Raw genomic sequence first — 21,426 nt, 5'->3', positions numbered from 1 at the left:
AATGCCATATTAGCGTATTTATTTGTTAACCATAAAAATGGGTCAGTGAGGATCTGATCGACTGAGCTACTTGTGTTGTGCATAAAATCGAGTTTGTAGCCACTAGAGGGCAATGTTATTCAGAATAGCTACAAATTTGTCTCATTTTATAATTTTTATCAAGGTGTTTATTTCTGAAAAAAATAGAACATAATTGCGAATGATTATTGCAACAACATAATTAGAAATGATTTCGTTTTAAATTCAAAGTCATTCAAACGGAAAACAGCGTCGGAACAAATCCACTTCCTGTCCTTCGGCACATTTAGTCAAACTTCCGTTTAGCTTCTTCTCCAACGAGCTTGTTTTTGGCTGCGTAAATACCCTTGATATTGTTCCTGTTTATTCCTGTTAATTCAGCATTATATCGGCGACCAGGCAGTCATGTCTAGTCACGAATCCATCAACATGAAGCTTCCACCGATCCAGTCCACGGCCGGAGCCGTACCGGTCCGGAACGAGAAAGGTGAGAATTATCAATTAGCTAGCTAGGTAAGTTAGCATAGCAGCGTTGCTCAAGTTAGAAAACATGTTCATAGATATAATTTAGTGTATTATGGACACTTAAATTATTTCTTCAGTGGGAGCAAATAACTTACATAACTCATAACTCTGGTGTTGGACGGAGAAATAAACGCATAAAATTCCCCTTAGGATGCAGCACGTCTCCAGCCAACACAACACAAAACACAGCACATCGGAGCATTTTGCAAAACTGTTATCATACATTTCTATTGGTTATTTTTAGTCTATAACACGTAAAAAAAACTGTTAATAAAAGTAGCTGTACTATTACGAGTAATACCGCTTTTGATCGGATGTTTGTTCTCAAAAAGGACTTAAACGAGTCGAATCAATACGTCTATCTAAATGACGACAGTGTAAATAGAACAAGTACAGAAGTGCAAATAAGAGCAGGTTAGTGATAGGAGAGGTGTTATTTGAAAAATGAGCCTTGAAGAAGTTATTGAAGGCACAGATTATATCTCTGCACTGACAGCACCTGGTAGCTCATTTCACCATCCTGGAACCACAAATGGCACTGTAAACGGTGGGCTGAGACTGCCTTGTGCATAGACATTTCCGAGCGAATCAGAGTGATCAGGAATGATTATGAACTCCTATGACTGAATTTAGATAGCTGCCTGCAAACCCTTGTTCTATAGGGGAGACTTAGTGACTTGACTTTGATTCAAGCAGCCATGAGTAGCTAGTGGAGTGCATTAAGCATTGAATTGGTCCTTTTTGGTTGATCAAACACCAAACATGTACCAAGAGTAGAGCTGCTTAGTGGAACATGATAGTAACCAAGGTAGGAGATAACCATGGCTTGTACCAACAGTTGGGTGGCATTTAGAGTCAGACACAGCCTGATTTTTCTTATGCTAGGGTCAGAGTGACATGACTGAGACAGATGCATCCATCATGACATCCAGGTTTCTTACATCTCTTGGAGAGAAAATTGAAGAGGCACTTTTTAAAAAGCAAAATTATGTTTCAACTCCAACTAAAAAGCATCAATGATTTTCAAACACAATTCATGTTAGTGACATATTCATGTTCAACTTTTAGTGACATACGTTTAACTGAAGGACCCATAGTTTGAAACGGAAATTGATTTCTATAGACTGAGGTGTGTGAGACGCTTGGATTTCTTATGGCTTATCCTGGTGTGAGCTTTTTATTACCACTCCACATCCTATTTGCCTAAAGTTGAATGTGATGACATTTTTGTTTTTACCAACAACTGCAAACTGTGTCTATTTTATAGTTTAATTAAATAGAAAGCAGAGTAAAACATTAAATCAACATCTTTTCCGAAATAAGAATTACTTGAGTTGTTTTTATTAGTATTTTTACTTCATTTCACGGACTGCTTTGGTTCTCAAATAAGCACAATTTCCAGGAAGTTTTCTAAAATACAACAGATCTTAAAGTCTGTCTGTCTCGTTGAATTGCTTTAAATTTAATTTGATATTCAGAAGAACAAAGGAAATCATTAAAAAAATTTTAGTTTTGAAAACATTTTCTCTTGAAATAAGGATTTTAGATTTTACTGTACGGTTTCAGAACTTTAAGTGCATAAAAGAAATACTGATTAATTGCAATGAATTATCACCTTATCCCTCAGTCTCAACAAAAATGCGACATTATAAACTTCAAAGTTGATTTTTTTGTGGATCTGTGGAAGTGCTGTCCCTGATTAGTCTTCTGTTTTAAATGTCTTGCTGATGTTTCTGCCTATTCCAGGTGAGCTCTCCATGGAGAAGGTGAAAGTGAAGAGGTATGTGTCAGGTAAACGTCCAGATTACGCCCCAATGGAGTCGTCAGATGAGGAAGAAGAGGAATTCAAGTTTGTGAAGGTGGGAAAGGAAATGGAGCCTGAGGTGGAGCAGGAGGAAGAGGACGTCTCCGATCCACGCCTTAAACGTTTGCTGAATCGTGTTTCTGAAGATGTGGAGGAGAGGTATCACTCCGCTTGGAAAGTTTTACAGAAATGATCTCCACACTCTGTGGTGCTGAAACACTTCCCGTTCCTTTGTGCTCAGACTTGCAAGACACAGACAGATCATGGAGCCTGAAGTTGTGGCTGAGAGCAGCGAGGACTCAGATGAAGGCACTTGGCACCCTGAGCGTGAGGAGAGCAGCGAGGAGGAAGAGGAGGAAGAGGAAGAAGTAGATGATGAGGTTGGTATAATGAAAACAGTTCTGTTTTTTTTTTTATTTCATTGCATTGTAACAAATTATTAATAACGTGATTCTGCACAGGAAATTGAGAGGAGAAGAGCAATGATGCGCCAGCGAGCCGTAGAAAGGAAAAACGAGGAGATGGAAGTCATGGAGGTGGAAGAGGAGGGGAAGTCAGGGGAGGAGTCCGAGTCCGAGTCTGAGTATGAAGAATATACGGACAGCGAGGACGAAGCAGAGCCACGACTCAAACCTGTCTTCATTCGCAAGTATGTAGATGCTCCTAGAAACAAACACAACTTAACCCTTGATTTTCTGTTAAAGATTTTCATCTTTATTCTCCATTCAAACCAAAACCAATAACACTCTTGGGAAAATGATAGAAAATGACATCCTGTTTCATCTGACCGCTGCCTGAAGCAAACCAAAGATCAACTTTTATAGATGGATTTCTTGTGTGTGCTTTAACGTTTGTGGCACCAGTTCACAATAAGGTTATTTCAGTGCATTTGACACACAGAAATTCTTTAATTGTCTTTGAGCAGCATTTGGTGACAGTGGGGAGGAAACCAGACTCTCTTTATCTTGAGAACCCCTCAGACAGGACCGGGCTCATGGAGACCATCTGCCTAAACTGGTTTAGATGAGGAGGAAAGTGGTCCTATAGCAACTAATCGGATCATTCTTGTTCAGCTGATTATGAGCTAACTATAAAATTTACAGAGAAAATAAATAAATAAAAAGTTTGGGTAAAGATGTCTACCTCAAGAACTGAGGTTGGGAGGAGAGGAGCCTGACAGCTGATGACTCCGCCTCCCATTAAAAAAAAAAAACAGTAGTAGCTTTGTTTGAATGTTATTGGGTATTTATTAATTATTAAGCATGTCTGACTCTTGTTCCCTTTTAAAGCTGAACTGGACTAAAAAGGCTGTTTAGCTATCAGGAGAAACATGTCGGACTGGATTCTGGAAGCTGTTTCCATGTGAGGCCCAGTTTGTTACAGGAATAAATACCCAGTTCTGTGAAGCTTCGAAACTAATGAATCTTATTAAATTTTGATCTTTTGTCTTATAACTAAGGTCACTGTGTATCACTTCTCTGTTAGAACAAGCAGACTGGAGACACGTGTCTTGGTTGTCATAATTAATAAAGCCAGCATGATAAATGTTGATGTGAATTATTTTGCTTTCCTGTCACCAAACTATTTCTGCCATCTTACTCAGTAGCTGTTGATTAAACAACCAATCAAAACTCATATAAACATCTTGAATTTTAGAGGTATCATTAATTGTGAATGTCATATTGACTGTCTCTGATGTGTCTTTGCTTGTAGCGAGGGGTAAAACCAGTCAAATGCAGATTGCAGTGCAGTAACTGGTGTCCATGCATCTGCTCAATCAGTTATCAAAACAACAGCTAAATTCCCTACACTGGAACTTTATTTAAGAGCATTTTTATCTATTTGATTTTAATTTTTTTGTTTCTGTTTTTAATTTCTTTTAAAGTTTGTTTTTAATGCACTTGTTATTGCTTCCTGCAGCCCACCGTGATGCTTTAAATGTTTTATGTAAAGCAATTTGAATTGTCTTGTACATGAAATGTACTATACAAATAAACTTGCGTTGCCTTTCTCTGCGCTGTAGGAAGGACAGAGTCACAGTGGCGGAGCGTGAAGCAGAGGAGCAGAGGCAGAGAGAGCTGGAGGCCGAGGCCAAGAGGCAGGCAGAGGAGCGGCGGCGCTACACCCTCAAGATTGTAGAGGAGGAGGCCAAGAAGGAGTTTGAGGAGAATCGTCGCACCCTGGCTGCTCTGGAAGCCCTGGACACCGACGGCGAGAACGAGGAGGAAGAATACGAAGCCTGGAAGGTCAGAGAGCTGAAACGCATCAAGAGAGACAGAGAAGCCCGAGAAACGTAAGTAAATACAAATTCCACTTCCTCAGATGAAAGTCATATCATGTTTTGTGGAGGATGGTAATGTGTGGTGTTTGTCCTCAGCATGGAGAAGGAGAAGGCAGAAATCGAAAGATTCCACAACCTGACGGAGGAGGAGCGGAGGGCTGAGCTCCGCAACAGCGGCAAGGTCGTCACCAACAAAGCCACAAAGGGCAAATACAAGTTCCTCCAGAAGTACTACCACAGAGGAGCCTTCTTCATGGTGAGTCCTGGCAGAGGCTTTTCTTTTTGTGGTTGTCTTTACTGGACATCATACGTCTTAGTTTGTTTGGTGCATCAGGATCCACACCCAGAAAACAGCTCGTTTTACCCCCAGAAACCTCCTTAGGAATACATGCAGGTGAGACTTGGTTTATAAGTTTCATTCATCGCTTATCTACAGTGATTTATTGGCATCTGGTGTGTTTTAGTTTATCTAAATATGATTTGTATGTAAAATTAATAAAATAATAATAAATCATATAATAAAATAAGTCTGATGGATAGACAGCACTTTAACCATTTAATGTTATTGTTGAATGTTTAATGCACTAAGAAAAAAGCAAGAAAATATTTCTTTGCATTTTTAACAATAAGAAGAAGAATCTGTGTTTTTTTTTTTAAACAAATTGTTTAGATGGCAGGTAATAATATAGCAACTAAACTGTCAAAACTTAAAACAGTAATGATAAAAAAAAAAACACTTAATTTTGCATATCACACCCAAACCAAGTGGTAGAGATGCGTCAGGCAGGTTTATTTCATAAGTTCTTAGTAAGACTCATAGTTAGAAAGATTTGCTCTAGCAAACAGTAGAGCAGGCTGTTAGAGGGGTAAATATGCTCCTTATAATCTCAGATGTAATACATGCAACTAAAGTATTGATATGTTTACTAGATTCAGTCTATCTGAAGTCATTTTCAGCTAACTGAGTGTGTGTTTCAACTGTTTTACACGTAGGATTGTTATTTCCTTAAAAATCCAGCAGCATCAAACACACACTGGATAATTTCCCACATTTCACCTGTAAAGGTGTATCTGTATTTTCCGTGTATGGTTTTTGTGCACATTTATTGGAGCTCTGAGGAAGTTTAGTGTAGAAACTTGCTAAAATACTTCTGACTTGAAAGGATTTATCTGGATGTCATTGTTAGATTCTTGAAGCACTAAAACAGGGATCACCAATTCCAGACTTCCTGGGCCAGTGTTCTGCAGGTTTTAGATGTTTCCCTGCTGCAACACATCTGATCCAATGAATGAATCAAAAGGCTGGTGCAGAACTTGCTGGAGAACTATTTCATTTGAATCAGGCATGTTGCAGGACCAAGATGTCCAGAGATCACGACCTTTATTAGATCCTGAAAATGTAAAAAATTAGAAAAAAAAAGCCTTGAGACTTCATTTTCTAGACACAAAAAACAGTTTTCTTTAACTCCTTATTGCCTAATGACATTTGTTACGTGCAGCTACTGAGACCTTTCGCATAATTGTATATTATATGTAGTAATAGTAATGTGTGTATATATGTAGTAAAAGAGCTTTTCACAGTCAAAAAGCACTTTTACATAAAGAGTAAAACAGATAAGACATCATTTCCAGTAAAAGGTAGAATAATAGACATTAAAAAAACTGCTTGTTCAGACATAAGAGTGTCCACATGTGCACTTGGCACCAGGACACACTAGGCCGCAGTTCGATGATCGACTTTGTAGTCGTGTCGTCGGACTTGCGGCCACATGTTCTGGACACTCGGGTGAAGAAAGAGGCGGAGCTGTCAACTGATCACCACCTGGTGGTGAGTTGGCTCAGATGCTGTGGGAGGATGCCGGTCAGGCCTGGCAGACCCAAGCGTGTTGTGAGGGTCTGCTGGGAACGTCTGGCAGAGTCCCCTGTCAGAAAGAGTTTCAACTCCCATCTCCGGCAGAGCTTCAACCATGTCCCAGGTGAGGTGGGGGACATTGAGTCTGAATTGGGCTGTGTTCCATGCCTCTATTGTCGAGGGGCGGCCAGCCGCAGCTGTGGCCGTAGGGTCGTCGGTGCCTGTCGTGGCGGTAACCCCAAACTCGTTGGTGGACACCAGCAGTAAGGGATGCCGTCAAGCTGAAGGAGGAGTCCTATTGGGCCTTTTTGGCCTGTGGGACTCCAGAGGCAGCTGATGGCGGGCCAAGTGGAGCGCAGCTTCGGCGGTCGCTAAGGCAAAAACTGGGCACGTCCCACCGGAAAGAGGCCCCGGGGAAGACCTAGGACACGCTGGATGGACTACATCTCTCGGCTGGCCTGGGAACGCCTCGGGATCCCTCCAGATGAGCTGGTGAATGTGGCCGGGGAGAGGGAAGTCTGGGATTCCCTGCTCAGGCAGCTGCCCCCGCGACCCGACTCCGGATAAGCGGCAGAAAATGGATGGATGGATGGATAAACTGCTAGTTAAAATGTTGCTCATAACCCTGTTGTGTGAATGTCATCTGCCACCTGGTGGAGACCTTTTGCTCTACAATAATTCTGACATGTCGCACAGTAACAAACGGTACATATATTCAGGTTATTTTATTTTATTGTTTTTGTTCAAGGTCCAAATAAAGACTTTGGATTTAAATAGTGATAAATTTCTGCCCATTATTTCTTGGGTCAGGCATTTGAATATTATAGATTAGAGTCTGATTAATGTGGAAAATACTGTCTTTTCTCACATATGACCATATCCTTGAATAAAATGCCCGTCTGAAACTGATTCATACATTTGAGATTGTTTACATTTTAAGTCCACCACATCTCACCTCCAGCTGTACATGTTCACTGTAAATGATCCCAGTCTGTAGGCGATTTACTCGATTTGAAACAAGATGAAGTTAAAAGCCTAAACAGGAAAAATGTTTCAGCAAAAAGTGGATGGCAGGATGCAGCATCAACTCATAAATTGGTGTGCAACTATAAATATGTGGTTTGTGTTGCAGGATGAGGAGGATGACGTTTATAAGAGAGATTTTAGTGCCCCTACCCTGGAGGACCACTTCAACAAAACCATCTTACCCAAAGTCATGCAGGTGAGTCGTTTCTCAAATTTCATCTGACTCGCATGTGAGTTTGTCAAAGCTAGACTGTGTTCAGATGACGGGATAAACAGGCGGTGTTTGCAGCTTTGCGGTTATTTGTGTGCTCATCTTTGGATGAAAGAAAACTTTACCTGAATTGTCTTATCCAGAACAAGAAGCACACCAGTACATTGTGTTTCCTTCAGGCTGCAGCACATAACAGCCTTTATTGTTCAAGATGTATTTGCTGACATCGTCATTTCCCCCCCATAAGGTCAAAAACTTTGGGCGGTCTGGACGCACCAAGTACACCCACCTGGTGGACCAGGACACCACATCATTCGACTCTGCCTGGGCCCAGGAGAGCGCTCAGAACAGCAAGTTCTTCAAGCAGAAGGCAGCAGGCGTGAGGGACGTGTTTGACAAGCCCACAGTGAAGAAGAGGAAGACTTAAGATGCAGGCCACTGTGCACAGAGACTGAGCTGCATCCAGAGTGATTCTACCACTTTAATCTGTTTTACCAGGAAGATGCAGCATCTTCGTCGATTCCTCAAAATCCAAGTGACAAATTTAAGGATGCATCTTGGGATGTGGAACTTAAACTGAATTCAGTGTCATCGCTGCTCCAGCTGAAAGCAGTGGCTTGTGATGTAATCTGTAAATAGTCAGCTTGTAACTACTGTTGGTTTGAAAAATCCTCCCTCTGACTTCCTGTTCAACCCCTTTTTCCTGCCAGTTTTGTGTAATTATTACAGATATTGTCACCTGAGTGTTTCAATAAAACATATTTTCATCATTTCTACAAATGGGCACAAAAGATTCAAGTGAAGTATCAACTTTATTAAAAAAAAAACAAAAACAACCCTGGGTAGATCACAGTAGATCACACCCCAACAGTTAAACTGCTCAGCTTGACTGATTTGATGAGTTTAAATGAAGTAGGCCAGTGTGTCAATGTCAGTTCAGTTGGTCAGAGCCACCAGAGCCTCCACCACATTCCCCATGTGTTCCCTCAGGCTGCGCTCCGCCGTGGCCCTCGAAATCTCCATCTCCGACATCTACACAGGACACAGACATCAAGTCTATGAATCAAATCCAGCTCAAACCAGAAAAATTAAATGGATCAGATGGAAGCAACACCTTCAAAACCACCACTCCTTTGATACGACACATTGTTGATACGGTTTGGGCTTTGGAGTTGTTAATGCTGCAGTCTTAACATGACTGGCTGAGTTAATACTGGATGCAGGAAGTGGCTTTTTTTTTTTTTCTTTCTTTCTTTCCACCAATTGACAAATGTTTTCATGTCAGATTTGGACCACTTGCATTAGTGGCTCTGCCTGTGGTCAGCATAAATATAGAGGCAAATGTACCACTTACAAAAAGTTAGGAATATTTAGCTTTTTGTACGATGTCAGAATGAAACTAAAATACACTATAACTTTTACAGATTAATTTAAACCCTCTAGAGCCTTTGAATACACATTTACAACTTGTCCCAGTTTAAATATTTATTATATAACATGCTGTTTTCTAACAGGGCGTTTACCGTATTAAAAACCCCAAAAGAAGTGTCTGAAGTTTGAATCGATCACTGAATGTTCTGGTTAAAAGCTTGTATCTAAACAGTCCTTTTCATCATACTGTAGAGATACAGACATCATGAGACCAAGACGACACCTAACACGTGACAACTTATTGACACGTTGACATATTTATGTTGTGCTATACCAGGGGAGCCCAAGTCCGGTCCTCGAGATCTACCATCCTGCAACTTTTAGATGCATCCCTTCTCCAACACACCTGAATCAAATGACTGGCTCGTTACCAGGCCTCTGCAGAGCTGAATGACATGCAGATGGCATTTGATCCCAGTCTGTTGGAGAAGGGTTGTATCTAAAAGTTGCAGGATGGTAGCTCTCGAGGACCAGACTTGGGCACCCCTGTGCTATACCCACCGCTGTTAGCTTTTCTTTAAATAATTTGTTTGACACTAAGGAAAAACCATCTTATGCATCTGATCCCAGATCTCAATGAAAACATTAAAAGTGACTTGGTTTCAGTCACCTTTTAGTTTTGTTTCTGAGACAAATAAAATCCCTGTAGCCAGATTAAAAGAAAAATAAAGCTGGAAAACCTTTCAAGAAGATTAATGCCCGTTTTGGAATACAGGTGAAACTAAAAAATTAGAATATTGCACAAAACTTGATTTATTTCAGTAATTCAACTTTAAGCATTTGTTATAATTTTGATGATTATGACTTATAGCTAAGATAAAAACCCAAAAATCTAAATCTCAGAAAATTAGAATAGTGTGAAAAGGTTCAATGTTGTAGCCTCCAAGTGCTACATTCTAGTCAGCGAATTAAAACATCTACAAAGGACTCCTGAGCCTTTAAATTGTTTCTCAGTTTATTATATTAGAATTCACAATCATGGGGAAGGCTGCTGACCCGGCAGTTGTGCAGAAAACCATCACTGACTCCCTCCACAAGGAGGGGATGCCTCAAAAGGTATTTGCAAAAGAAGTTGGTGCTTTCAAAATGCTGCATCAAAGCACATCAATAAAAAGTTGGGGAAGGGAAAAGTGTGGAAGGAAAGGTGGAACAACCAGCAGGGATGACTGCAGCCTGGACAGGATGGTCAGGAAAAGGCCATTCAAAAATGTGGGGGAGCTTCACAAGGAGTGGACAGAGGCTGGAGTTAGTGCTTCAAGAGCCACCACACACAGATGGATCCTGGACCTGGACCTCATATGTTATATTCCTCTTAGCAAGCAAAAGAACAAAGGAGCTGGTCTGTTGAGTAGTGGTCCAAAGTGTTATTTTCTGATGAGGCTACGGGGCCGTCCCCACGATGCCGGATTGCAGCAAAACCACAAAAGTATTTAGCAAACCACCCTTTCATCTCCACGAAGCCAGGGATTAGCCTCCATGAAACCGACCATGTCTGAAGCCAGGTACCAGAGTGGAGAGGTTTGAGTCCTCTACCGTCTGCGGTACTGTGCGTACAGATAAGCCGCACGACTCCAGGATATGATGTCAATGTGATGAACACGCGCCGATTCCCAGTCCACCCTTCCTCGAGTTTTTTATGCTTTGTAGTCAAGCATTTTTGGAAGCAGCAGCTCAACTTCATTAGTCCAAAGAAATGTTTGTCTTTTGCCTCGCAGTGAATTTTCAGCTATCTTCTCTTCTCTGCTTCCATTGTGAATTTTCTGCAACACGCAGCGACCCTTTATCTGCGCATGTGTGGTTTTAATCTAGCTTTGGAGTGTTACTCTTTAGCACCCCCCACAGCCTTGTAGTATGTACCACAGCGGTGTCGTGGGGATGTAGAAGCCTTTCTCCTATTTTTCGGCACCGTTTTCATATTGTTTTCACACCTGAACCGGCTTCGGTGCCGTGTGGACATAGCCTAAGTTTGCACATCATTTGGTAATGAAGGTCCCAGAGTCTGGAGGATGGAGAGGCAACAATCCAAGATGGTGTGAAGTTTCCAGCCTGTGTTGATTTGGGGAGCCATGTCATCTGCTGGTGTTGGTCCACTGTGCATTATTAAGTCCTGCCCACACTGCCAAAAGAATCAAATCCTGGTATAATGACGAAGGGGATTGCTGTGCTTGATTGACCAGCCAACTCTCCTGACCTGAACCCCATAGAAAATCTATGGGGTATTGTCAAAAAAAATAATGAAGAGTTGAAAGCTGCAATTCACTTCTTTTTGGTCTCCCCGATAAATCACTTCATAAACTACAGCTTCTTCAGAACTCTGCTGCCCGGATTATCACTTGCACACCTTCTTTTCAACACATCACACCGGTTCTCAAACAACTTCACTGGCTCCCAATAAAATTCAGAATCAACTACAAGATCCTGCTTTTCACCTTCAAATGTCTCCATAATCTGGCCCCTCCATATCTGTCTGACCTACTCCATATAGCTACTCCCTCCCGCACTCTCAGATCATCTTCCTCCATTCACCTTTCTGTGCCCCGTGCCCGTCTCACCACCATGGGGAGCAGAGCCTTCAGTCGCTCTGCTCCCCAGCTCTGGAACACACTCCCACCTGAACTCCGTAACATCGACTCACTTCCATCATTCAAATCACAACTTAAAACTCATCTGTTTAAACTGGCCTTCTCACCTTAATGTTTTTAACTGTCTGCTGCATGATGTTTGTTTTGATGTTTTGTTTTATGTTTTAACTGATTTTAATTGTCTTTTGTGAGGTGACCTTGGGTCTTGAAAGGCGCCTTGAAATAAAATTTATTATTATTATTATTATTATTATTGAAGCATCCTGGTCTTCCATTATACTGCAGCAGTGCCACAGGCTGATAACATCCATGTCATGCCACACTGAGGCAGTAATTCATGCAAAAGGGGCTCAAACAAGGTACTGAGTTTATATGCATGACTATACTCTTCAGATGGTCAACATTTGTGTATTCAAAACCTTTTTATTTTTTATTAATTTATGTAATATGTAATGTAATATTCCAATTTTCTGAGATGTTGATTTTTGGGTTTTCATAAGCTATAAACCATAATCATCTAAACAATAATGAATAAACGCTTGAATAATCTCACTATGCATGTAATGAGTCTATATTAGTTTCCCCTTTTAAATTGTTGCAGTGCATTAGTGCCGACACATCTTTTCTCATGGACTGAACCAAAAAATGTCTGGGTTTTAAATGAAGCAGATAGAAGAAACAATCCCTAAATGAAAATGTAAAAAGAAAGAAAAGAAACAAACTCACAATTAGCTCAACATCTTCTTTCTTGATGGTGACTTTGGCCAACTCTTTTTCTCTGTAAGCATTAAAAAAAAAAACAGCTCATGTCTTTTCTGCATTAAAGTTAAAAGCCTAAAGTGCATTTCCCAGATCTGCCAGGGACATATTTGACAAAACATGTGGAGAAAATTGATTTTATAGATGGAGGAGCTAAAATGTTAACGGTCAGACATGAAGTGTGAAATGGTGAACTTACCTTTCTTGTTTGGCTTTCTGTTCTCGTGACCTTCTGTCTCCTATCACTGACATGGCCTGAAAGAACAAACAGTTTTTTATATATAAAAAAAAAAAAAAAGAAATCCATTTGAAACTTTACTTATTTGACTTCAAACCTGCTGCTTAAATAAAACAGTTCTTACAGTAAATTCTAACTATAAAAGTTTAAACAGAAATATTCACTATATAAGCAATATTAGGGTGATTTTGTTTGTGACATTGGTCATTATCCTTATACAGCTGTACCGCTCTGAGCTGCTTTTCCCATATTCGAAGCCTGGCACCTCAGCTGATCAGCTCCTTTTGGAGGTACTGAGGTCTAGGTGGAAGCTCAGAGGGGAAAGCTTTGCAGTCGCTGCGTCTAAACTGTGGAACTCTTTACTGCTACAGGTTAGAGAAGCCCCATCACTGTCCATCTTTAAAACCTGCCTGAAGACTAGCATATGACTCTTGTTTTTCTTTTTCTTTTATTGTTTTACTGCTAGTTTCTTCTTTTTTTTATTTTACTTTTAACTTTTTTGCTACTATGCTGTGTTCAGCACTTTATTTGAACTGACGTTGTGTAAAAGTGCTCTATAAAGTTGAGTTGAGATATGGTATTACTACAGGTTGTATTATCTTTCTGCATTGACATTTCCTCCAGTGATGACGAGCCTTGTTTTCCAGTGAGGATGATGCCACCCCACAATCTTTCTATCTTTTATTTTCTCCAAATGTTTTATAGACTCTATTTGAAGATACCAATAACAAATATTTCTTGCAGCTCTAATGTTACTTTCAAAGTTTTCTGATTGGGTGAGTCGGAAAATTGCGTGTCAGATGTACATATTTAAGAAATAAAAAGTTCAACCAATGTTTAAATGTTTTCAAATATCACTATTTATGCTCTTCTATCTAATGTGAGTCTTGTATATTTGCTTCTTTATTTATATGGGCTTTCTTGATATTACTACCATGCTCTGTGCCTGTGTCAGTGAAGGTTCAACATAGTTCTATTAATATTTGGTTAATAAACAAACAAATAAACAAGTAAATAAAGTACACGAAGTTAGCTGGCTGGCTCCGATGCAGTTAGCCATATTGAAATGACTGAAAACGTTAGATAATTACACACAAAAGTCGCCTCATAAACTTTGGTGATCATTCGAAATGCACACAACTTGACAGTGTAAAAAGACTAAGTAGGCTTTCATAAATCAAACTCAATAAATTTTTTGGTTGTGTAGCAGCCATCATGTACGGCCAGTGAAGGCAGCGTTGGCCGCATGCTGACGTTAGCCTGCAGCTCTCACCGTTTCTAAGTCGGAGCTGGAGATTTCCTTCTCCTCTGCGTAGTCCGTGACTCTCTCCAAATCAGCGGCTCCACTGTCATGTTTGCGAGGTTTTTCTACCGGCTTTCCTGTACAGTTTTCCTCAGCTTCGAGGTCCAGGTCAACGTCTCCCTCCGCTGCCATGTTAGCTACACCGAGGCCGGAACAAAGAGAAAGGTTCCAACAAAAGTCGGAGGGAATTCGCTGACGTGCCGGAACTAAGACTTTAAGAATATGTGCATTGATATTTCTAAATTTAACAATAACTGTTTTCTATTCAGTTCTTTTAAAACATGGTCATTTAGTCAGTAAATCATGCAGATTATATCCTTCATTGATAACATACATAATTTAACATTAACAACAAAGCAAATAAACAAAATACCCTATAGCAGCCAATTTAACCCAGCAGTATTAATATAAATTATCAAAAAGGATAAGTTCTATTTTAAAAATGAATAAAATTTTCTATTATAAGTTTTATATGTATCAATGCCACCGTTTACATAACAAGAGAAAAAAAAACATGCAAACTATACTGGGAGAAAGACAGGTGAACATTTAACAAAAAGATTACAACAATATAAATATTAAACAGACGAGTTAAAAAACTTGCTTAGTCTGTTTTTATACAGGCAAAACACCATTTAATCTGAAATACACTGAGATTAAACAGATCATTCAGTTTTATGTATCATTTATTACTCTCACAGGAGGAGAAATTTCTAACTGTTCTCGTTTATTTTGTGAGCCAGTGACTGGAGTACAAAGAAATGTAATCAGAACGATTTGAGGAGTGTAAAAATCTACTCAGCTATTTTATTTTTTGAAGAAAATACAGTGACTGGATTATGTGACCCTCAAACTGTCCGGATTACTAAATCACTGTGCTTCTTTTCGTTCTATTTTTGTCTGTTTTAAGAGGTTTACTTTTACTTCAAGCACAGATTTCCTGTCTCCAGACTCTTTGAGGCCTGTAGTGTACTTGAGCTTTATCTTTTTACCCACCATAATAAGCTTAATGGGAAGGGAAACCTGTTCAAGCTGTCAGCCAGGAACACGACTGATAACCGTATCAGTGCTTTTTGGTTTGGTTCTTTAGGAGATGTGTGTTCTTCTGAGGAGCTGGAGGAATGGCACCAGGTCCGGAGAGAAGTCATTGCCGTCATATAAATCCCTTCATCCTGCTGTATGACTGTTTGCTGTCAGGCTGTTTGGAACTTGCTGCACTATGACAGGACACTGTTTTCGAGCTCAGGTGAGGCAGATACTACTCAAATCCTGTTCAATGTTTCAGTGCTAAGAGGATCTCCTTAGAAACGCACCTGCATTTCTTATCATCCATTCATGCTCTGTGAAAATTCTTAACTGGCCCAGTTCATTCTGCATCTGCATCACGATGCCTAGAACAAAATAATGGTCTATATCTGCTATAACTCCCTTTTTAAGGCTTTTCTATTTAGATAATATCTGGAAATGTTTTTAAGTATTACTGACACTGATTGGTTAGAATGTCTGCTGAAGCACTATACACTCATACTTTCTCCCTTTTATGTCTGTTTCACATTATTTTATCGCCTGACTATTTTGATGGAAAATTATCTGCTGTGGGAAACAATGTTAAGAAAAGTTTTGGATGCCAAAATCCACAAAATATTAAAAAGGCCATAATAACCCCATTCCATGCAGAGAGTATATCTGATCATAAGACTCCTTACCAAAATCTTAAATTGTGACTGGTGGACTTTGATTTAACCAGTAGTCTCAAACTCTCCTGCACAAGCAAATCATTACTATCACAACACAGTGTCCAAGTTATCTAATATGGTCGCATATTTCAGATGGTATAACCCAACTAAACCGGCATGCACATCGTCTACAAGAACTATTTTAAAGGTGACATATGTAGCATTGACACCTAGTGTTTCAAATCAGCACTGCAGCACAAATTAAAACAAAACAGAGTGTTCTTTCACCTCCTTCCCTTCAGTGAGTGTCATACAGGTTACCAGTTTGGACGGAGAATGTAGTGCCAGCAAAACTCAAGATGATGAGCAAAGACGATTCACACACGGTAGTACATACACGCATACATACGTACTTACACACCACTTCTTTTACTGGATTTTATTACTGCATGCTGCTGACACAAAACAGCAATGCTGTGATTGCGTCTCTTACTTGGCAACCTAAGGGGCTCACATTTGACTGGCTCTGAAACCATGGAGGAAGTGAGGGTCTACGCAGTGCCCTGACGTTATATTGCTCCATACCTCCCAGTTTGAAAAGAGAAAAACTGGGCGCAAACATTGTTGGTGGAGAAGACAGATTGTTCAAATGGAATCTTCTTTCCATCTTGGGTGAAAAAATAGACAGTTTTTTTTTTTTTTTTAAATTAATTTTATAGTAAGTTTCTTACTTATTCAGCCTTTAAAAGTAAAAGTTTTTGCACCACAAAGAACAAGTGAGCCAACCATACTTCTACAGTGTAACACTTGCTTTTATTTCTTAGATGTCTCCAATAACACTGTGTTTGTTATACTTTATGGATGCCTGTTTCAATAATAAGGTCTAGTACAACTTAAATTGAACCTTACGGTCCGGGTTGTTCTATCACTAAATGAGATGAGTTAAAGGCAGCTAAGGGGGTTAACAGTTCTATGTGTTCATATTTATTCACTGGGTAGCAGAAAGTATCTGATTCTTCTACAACTACTCAGAAACATGGAATCACTCACATAAATAATGATAGTTAGAATTAACTAACCAACCCCCCCATTGCACTCCATTTGTTGCATACAAAGAAAAGTCATCAGCAATTTGGGTTGCAACTGACTCAGTAACCTCAGACACACCAAACATGCATGAAAACATGCAGAGCCACATCTAAGTTTAGGTGTTGGCAGTAAATGAAAAGTTCCCCAAAATCAAGCTGACTTCACGCTTAAGTCCAGGTTTATTACTGGACACCCACACTTCTCCTTTTAAAGTAATTAGGGAAAACATTTTGTAATCAAACTGAGATGCATCATTTCATGCCTTGGAATGTGCTGCTATATCAGCCTCCATTTTTTAAGGTTTAGTTTTCTGACAGATGTTGAGTATAATGGGAGGGATTTGCCCCAGTTTAGCCATCACAGCATTAGTGTGTGGCTCAGTGGAGGCTTTTAGGTAATCTCAAAGGTAGTGGATGTACAAAGTGGATGCCAAACCATTTCCTGTACAGGTGCTTTCTCAACTTCACATGGGAAAAACAACCCTGTGCAAACATAGGTTCTCAGCCCAAAGCTCCCAAACTAAATATGGAGCCATAAACATGTGAACATACAGTGCATAAGAAACCTTTATCAAAATTTAGACTTTTTATTTTAAGTACTGCCTGTCATTTACTCAAAAACCCTCCAAATAAGACAATCACATACAGGGTGCGATGCCGCTCACAGGCAGTAGATTAAAAAGAAAAGTGCTAACACTAGACTCAGTAAAATCCCTCTGAGTACGAGCAGGTTGAGTCATTACTTATGATGTGTTTCTATGGAAGCACAATGGTGCCGTTCAAGAGTGTATTCTTACTGTAAGAGTTTGATTCTTACAGGCAGCAGCTGCATGGGATCATTTATAAATGTCAGCCTTTTATTTACACACACATAAAGCTAATCCAAGTAAAACACCAGTCAGCAACCTTTAGCGACATTTAGATGGGGCCCGTGATGAGAAATGAATAGATAATTTTTTCTTGTCCTTTTTTATTGTAAACAAGGCTTGGACCTCAGCCAACTGTTATTGCGCAAGCCTATTGAAACCATAGATTGAGCGCTTTCACTCAAGCAGTGATTTGCATCCGCTAATTTGCTTTTGTTTGTTCTCTTTGGCACTTCCTCCTCTCTCACAAGGCAGCAGTAATTATCTGAGAGTGAAGGGGCCCCCAGGAATGCCAGGCCCTGGCTGACTGGACGCTCAGTGCAACACGTGTTTATTGCCGGGCTTGACTGATTTACACCCAGCTCATGCTGGAGGAAATAATCCAAATTTAAATACATAATATACTGTTTACTAAACAGCAGTTGTTTGTAAGCCTGGAAGGATGTTTGTTGGCTCTGGTTTTTGTGGGACAATGAATATTTATAGTTGTTTTAACTTAATTTTCTCAGCTGGATTCACATTTTTAAATTTATTTTCAAAACTTAATTTTAATAATCACTTCCATTATCCATAATCATATTTAGAGCCCTGTAATTAACAGGTGGGTCATGCTGTTCTTTTGCTTTAAGCTGCATCAGTTTGAATGGAGGAAAGTTTGGGTGATAATGCTCTGATTTTGCCGTATATTTCTTGCTGCTTGTAAACAGTGAGTGTTTAACAGACAGAATTGCAGATTCAGGTTTGTTATGTGTGGACTAAACTCAACCCAAGTGTTAAAAGCATGATCAGATCATGAAACCAAGGGCTTGTGAGCTTTGACAGACATGAGAAAAGCCTCCCATATTTCTTTACAACATGACACAGTCTGATCATGTAGAGCATTTGTAGGTCTTCTTCAGTCTTCTTGTGATTCATTTCTCATAGTCGTTTTATTTGTTTGTGTCTAAGTTTTTGGTTGTTTTTTTTTTGTCTTATTTCTAAGCCTGTTTTTGTAATTATTCACATTTTTGGGATTACTTACATTCTTTGTGGTTACTTTGCATCGTATTCAGGGATTTTTTCATCTCTTAGTTGTCATTTGTTGATGTTGTTGTTAGTTATGTTGATTTATTAAAATCTCAGCCTCTGAAAACCAGGGCCAGAGTCCTTGGACCCCTCTGAGGCTGCTCAGACATCCATTCAGGGGTTAAAATTTGATCAAGACAACTAATTAAAATGAATAAACAGCTGTTTTAAAGCATGGTTTAGATGTGGTAGTTTTCAGCTGTGGCGCGATGGTTCAGTTCATCCTAAATACTGGGCTTTGTAATCTTAGCTGCTCCTTTGTCACCATCAGTCGACTAATCCTGCAACCGATGATTTGCTCGAAGGTTCTGGGAGTAACTCCATTCACTGGATCTGTAAGTCCAAGCCTCTTAGGTGGGTGTGAACCAGGCTTACCTCTTATTTTCTCTTATTTAACTATCTATTTGTTAACCAGTTCTGAGAAAGTGAATCTGGACAGACTGTGGCTCGTCTTAAGAACTTACTGTAGGCCAGACGTTGGCACAGACAGACCAACATAAACAATAGGAATTACAGTCCTAAAAACAACCTAGTAGGACAGAGAGACATAACAACAGCGAATGTGATAAACAACCTGCTGTTCTCTGCTTTTGTCAGAAAACCATCAATATTAAACTTACAACAACCACGTTCACCTGCAGTTAATACCTGTTTTCACTCTGAACAAAAGGCCATAATTATAGAGACTTTACTGTATTATCAATTCATTCATTTATTTATTTACTTACTTATTAATTTACTTATTTAGTTAAGTATTTATTTGCTTATTCATTAATTAATTTATTTTTGTATTCCATTTTGCTTTACATGCAAGTTTGGCTTAACAAAACGATCCAATAAAATTCACAGTAATCTTTACCAATCCATCCATCCATCCATCCATCCATCTATCCATCCATCCATCCATCCATCCATCCATCCATCCATCCATCTATCCATCCATCCATCCATCCATTCATCCATCCATCCATCCATCATATGCCTGAAGTTATCTTTGATAATTATAATTAAATTTGATTTCAATTTCAAGAAATTTGAAACTTAAATAATCACTAAGAAATATTTTATTTAAAAAGCAGAGATCAGAGAAAAAATATCTCACATCTCATTTAAAAACATTTAGTTCAGTGGGTTATTTTGAATTAGCAGCTTTTTACTTAAGAAGATTGCGTAAATTCAACCAACAGTCTGCCTTTAACATCAAATTAAAGTTGCATGTAGGTTAATGCGTGGGAAGCAGCGCAGTACTCGCCAAGCGCAGCATGGCCGGATAGCTTCTGGCTCGCTCTAACAGACTGCAGCTAAAGTCCTGCCTGGGCTGTTGAAGGTCATCCTGACTGAGAGGAGGGCCGGACAACGACAGGATTATCCTGCTGCTCCGCCCTGCACACTAACCTAAATCTAATCTGACTCTCTTCATGCACTCAGCACTTTTTAACCGTTGTTACGCACATCATTTCATTTCATTGCTGCTGCACATTGCAGGAGACAAACTCAGTGTTTCTACATGCTGCTGCACGATGGTTTATATCCACACGTATCCATCCAGTTAAAAGCATAAAAGCAAATGCATCACCAAAACATAACCTTAAATACTTACTGAAAAATTAAAAGGAAGCTTTAGATAAAACTGTACGTTTTTGTTAAAGCATTTTACATCAAAGCAGAGCAAAACTTTTTTTATCCATATGATACCTCAAAGTTGAATATGAGCCTCTTTAATATAGAAATTGTTTATTTTATGTGGACAGAAATTGACAGAACTCAACAAAGGAAAATACTAAGTATCTGAAGAGACTGGAGAGAAGCACACTGGAGTGTGCAACCCTGAAGCTACATTATAACTCTGATAGAGGACTGTGTTTTTCTTTTTCATCTCAGACTTAAACAAATTCTAAAAGTTAAAAAAGAAACTTTAAAAAGTGAAAAATGACAGTAAAGAGCAAGGAAAAATTCTATCAGTGCAGAAAAACTGTTAAGAAATGTTATTACTAGTATCAAGTAGCTTTATTTATTTAAAAAAAAAATTAAAAAGAACAACAACTGTAAATATAAGTAAGAAAGGGACAATTACCAGCAGGGTTTATTAGATAATTAATTATCTAGAAGAACAAATCATGTGAAATCTGAACTGCTGGATGCAGCTCTATGTATTTTCAGCCTAATCCCGTTTTGGCCCTCCATCTGAGGCCCCAAAAATCCACTGGCCTGTTTATTATTAAGCTGTGAGAACATCTACTAATGCACTCTGCCTTTGTTGATTCCACATCAGTAATACGTTCCGTTCCCGTGTTCCTGGGTGCTAATGCACTCATGACAACTCACTGGGATTACGGATGTGGCCTCTTTCAGTGAGTGACACACAGACTCAGATTTGGACCAGGTCTTGATGAGGGGGGTCAGCTTCAGCATCCAGCAATCAAACTGGGTAATTGTTCAATTTTGTAAATCCGGCTTAAATACAAGAATTGTCCAATCCCATCATAGTAGGGTTTGAGCAGTGTTGGGGGAAGGGGCAGGATGGACAGATGGAACGGACACATGGTATCTGTCGACCTCCTCCCCCGCCTCCTCCTCCTCTTCTCCTCACCCTCCTCTCCCTCCCTTCACTGACTCTGCCTAATCTGAGGGGGAGGAATGAGGGAGGGCACTGGGCATTTGCCATCAACTCTCCCTCTTTTTTGGCAGCAGCCAACTCAGC

The 21,426-nt window shown here is 39.6% G+C and overlaps 2 protein-coding genes across 2 annotated transcripts; one reads left to right on the top strand and one right to left on the bottom strand.

Moving 5' to 3' along the window:
- The first annotated feature begins 297 nt into the window (after positions 1 to 297).
- On the top strand, positions 298 to 8,467 carry mfap1 (microfibril associated protein 1). The gene is made up of 8 exons (XM_041993271.1): positions 298 to 505; positions 2,290 to 2,506; positions 2,589 to 2,727; positions 2,809 to 2,996; positions 4,371 to 4,640; positions 4,725 to 4,884; positions 7,613 to 7,702; positions 7,965 to 8,467. The coding sequence occupies exons 1-8, from the start codon at positions 424 to 426 to the stop codon at positions 8,142 to 8,144; spliced, it is 1,326 nt and encodes a 441-aa protein (XP_041849205.1). The 5' UTR covers positions 298 to 423; the 3' UTR covers positions 8,145 to 8,467.
- Positions 8,468 to 8,510: 43 nt separating this feature from the next.
- Positions 8,511 to 14,203, bottom strand: hypk (huntingtin interacting protein K). Its single transcript, XM_041993330.1, has 4 exons — positions 14,001 to 14,203; positions 12,689 to 12,744; positions 12,457 to 12,508; positions 8,511 to 8,749 (listed from the first exon to the last, which is right to left on the bottom strand). Exons 1-4 carry the CDS (start codon positions 14,160 to 14,162, stop codon positions 8,654 to 8,656), a joined length of 366 nt encoding a protein of 121 aa, XP_041849264.1. The 5' UTR covers positions 14,163 to 14,203; the 3' UTR covers positions 8,511 to 8,653.
- Positions 14,204 to 21,426: the final 7,223 nt, after the last annotated feature.

This window comes from Melanotaenia boesemani, chromosome 1 (assembly GCF_017639745.1).
Source record: "Melanotaenia boesemani isolate fMelBoe1 chromosome 1, fMelBoe1.pri, whole genome shotgun sequence".
In the NCBI taxonomy this organism is placed as follows: domain Eukaryota; kingdom Metazoa; phylum Chordata; class Actinopteri; order Atheriniformes; family Melanotaeniidae; genus Melanotaenia; species Melanotaenia boesemani.
This window is presented reverse-complemented; position numbering and strand designations above follow the sequence as displayed.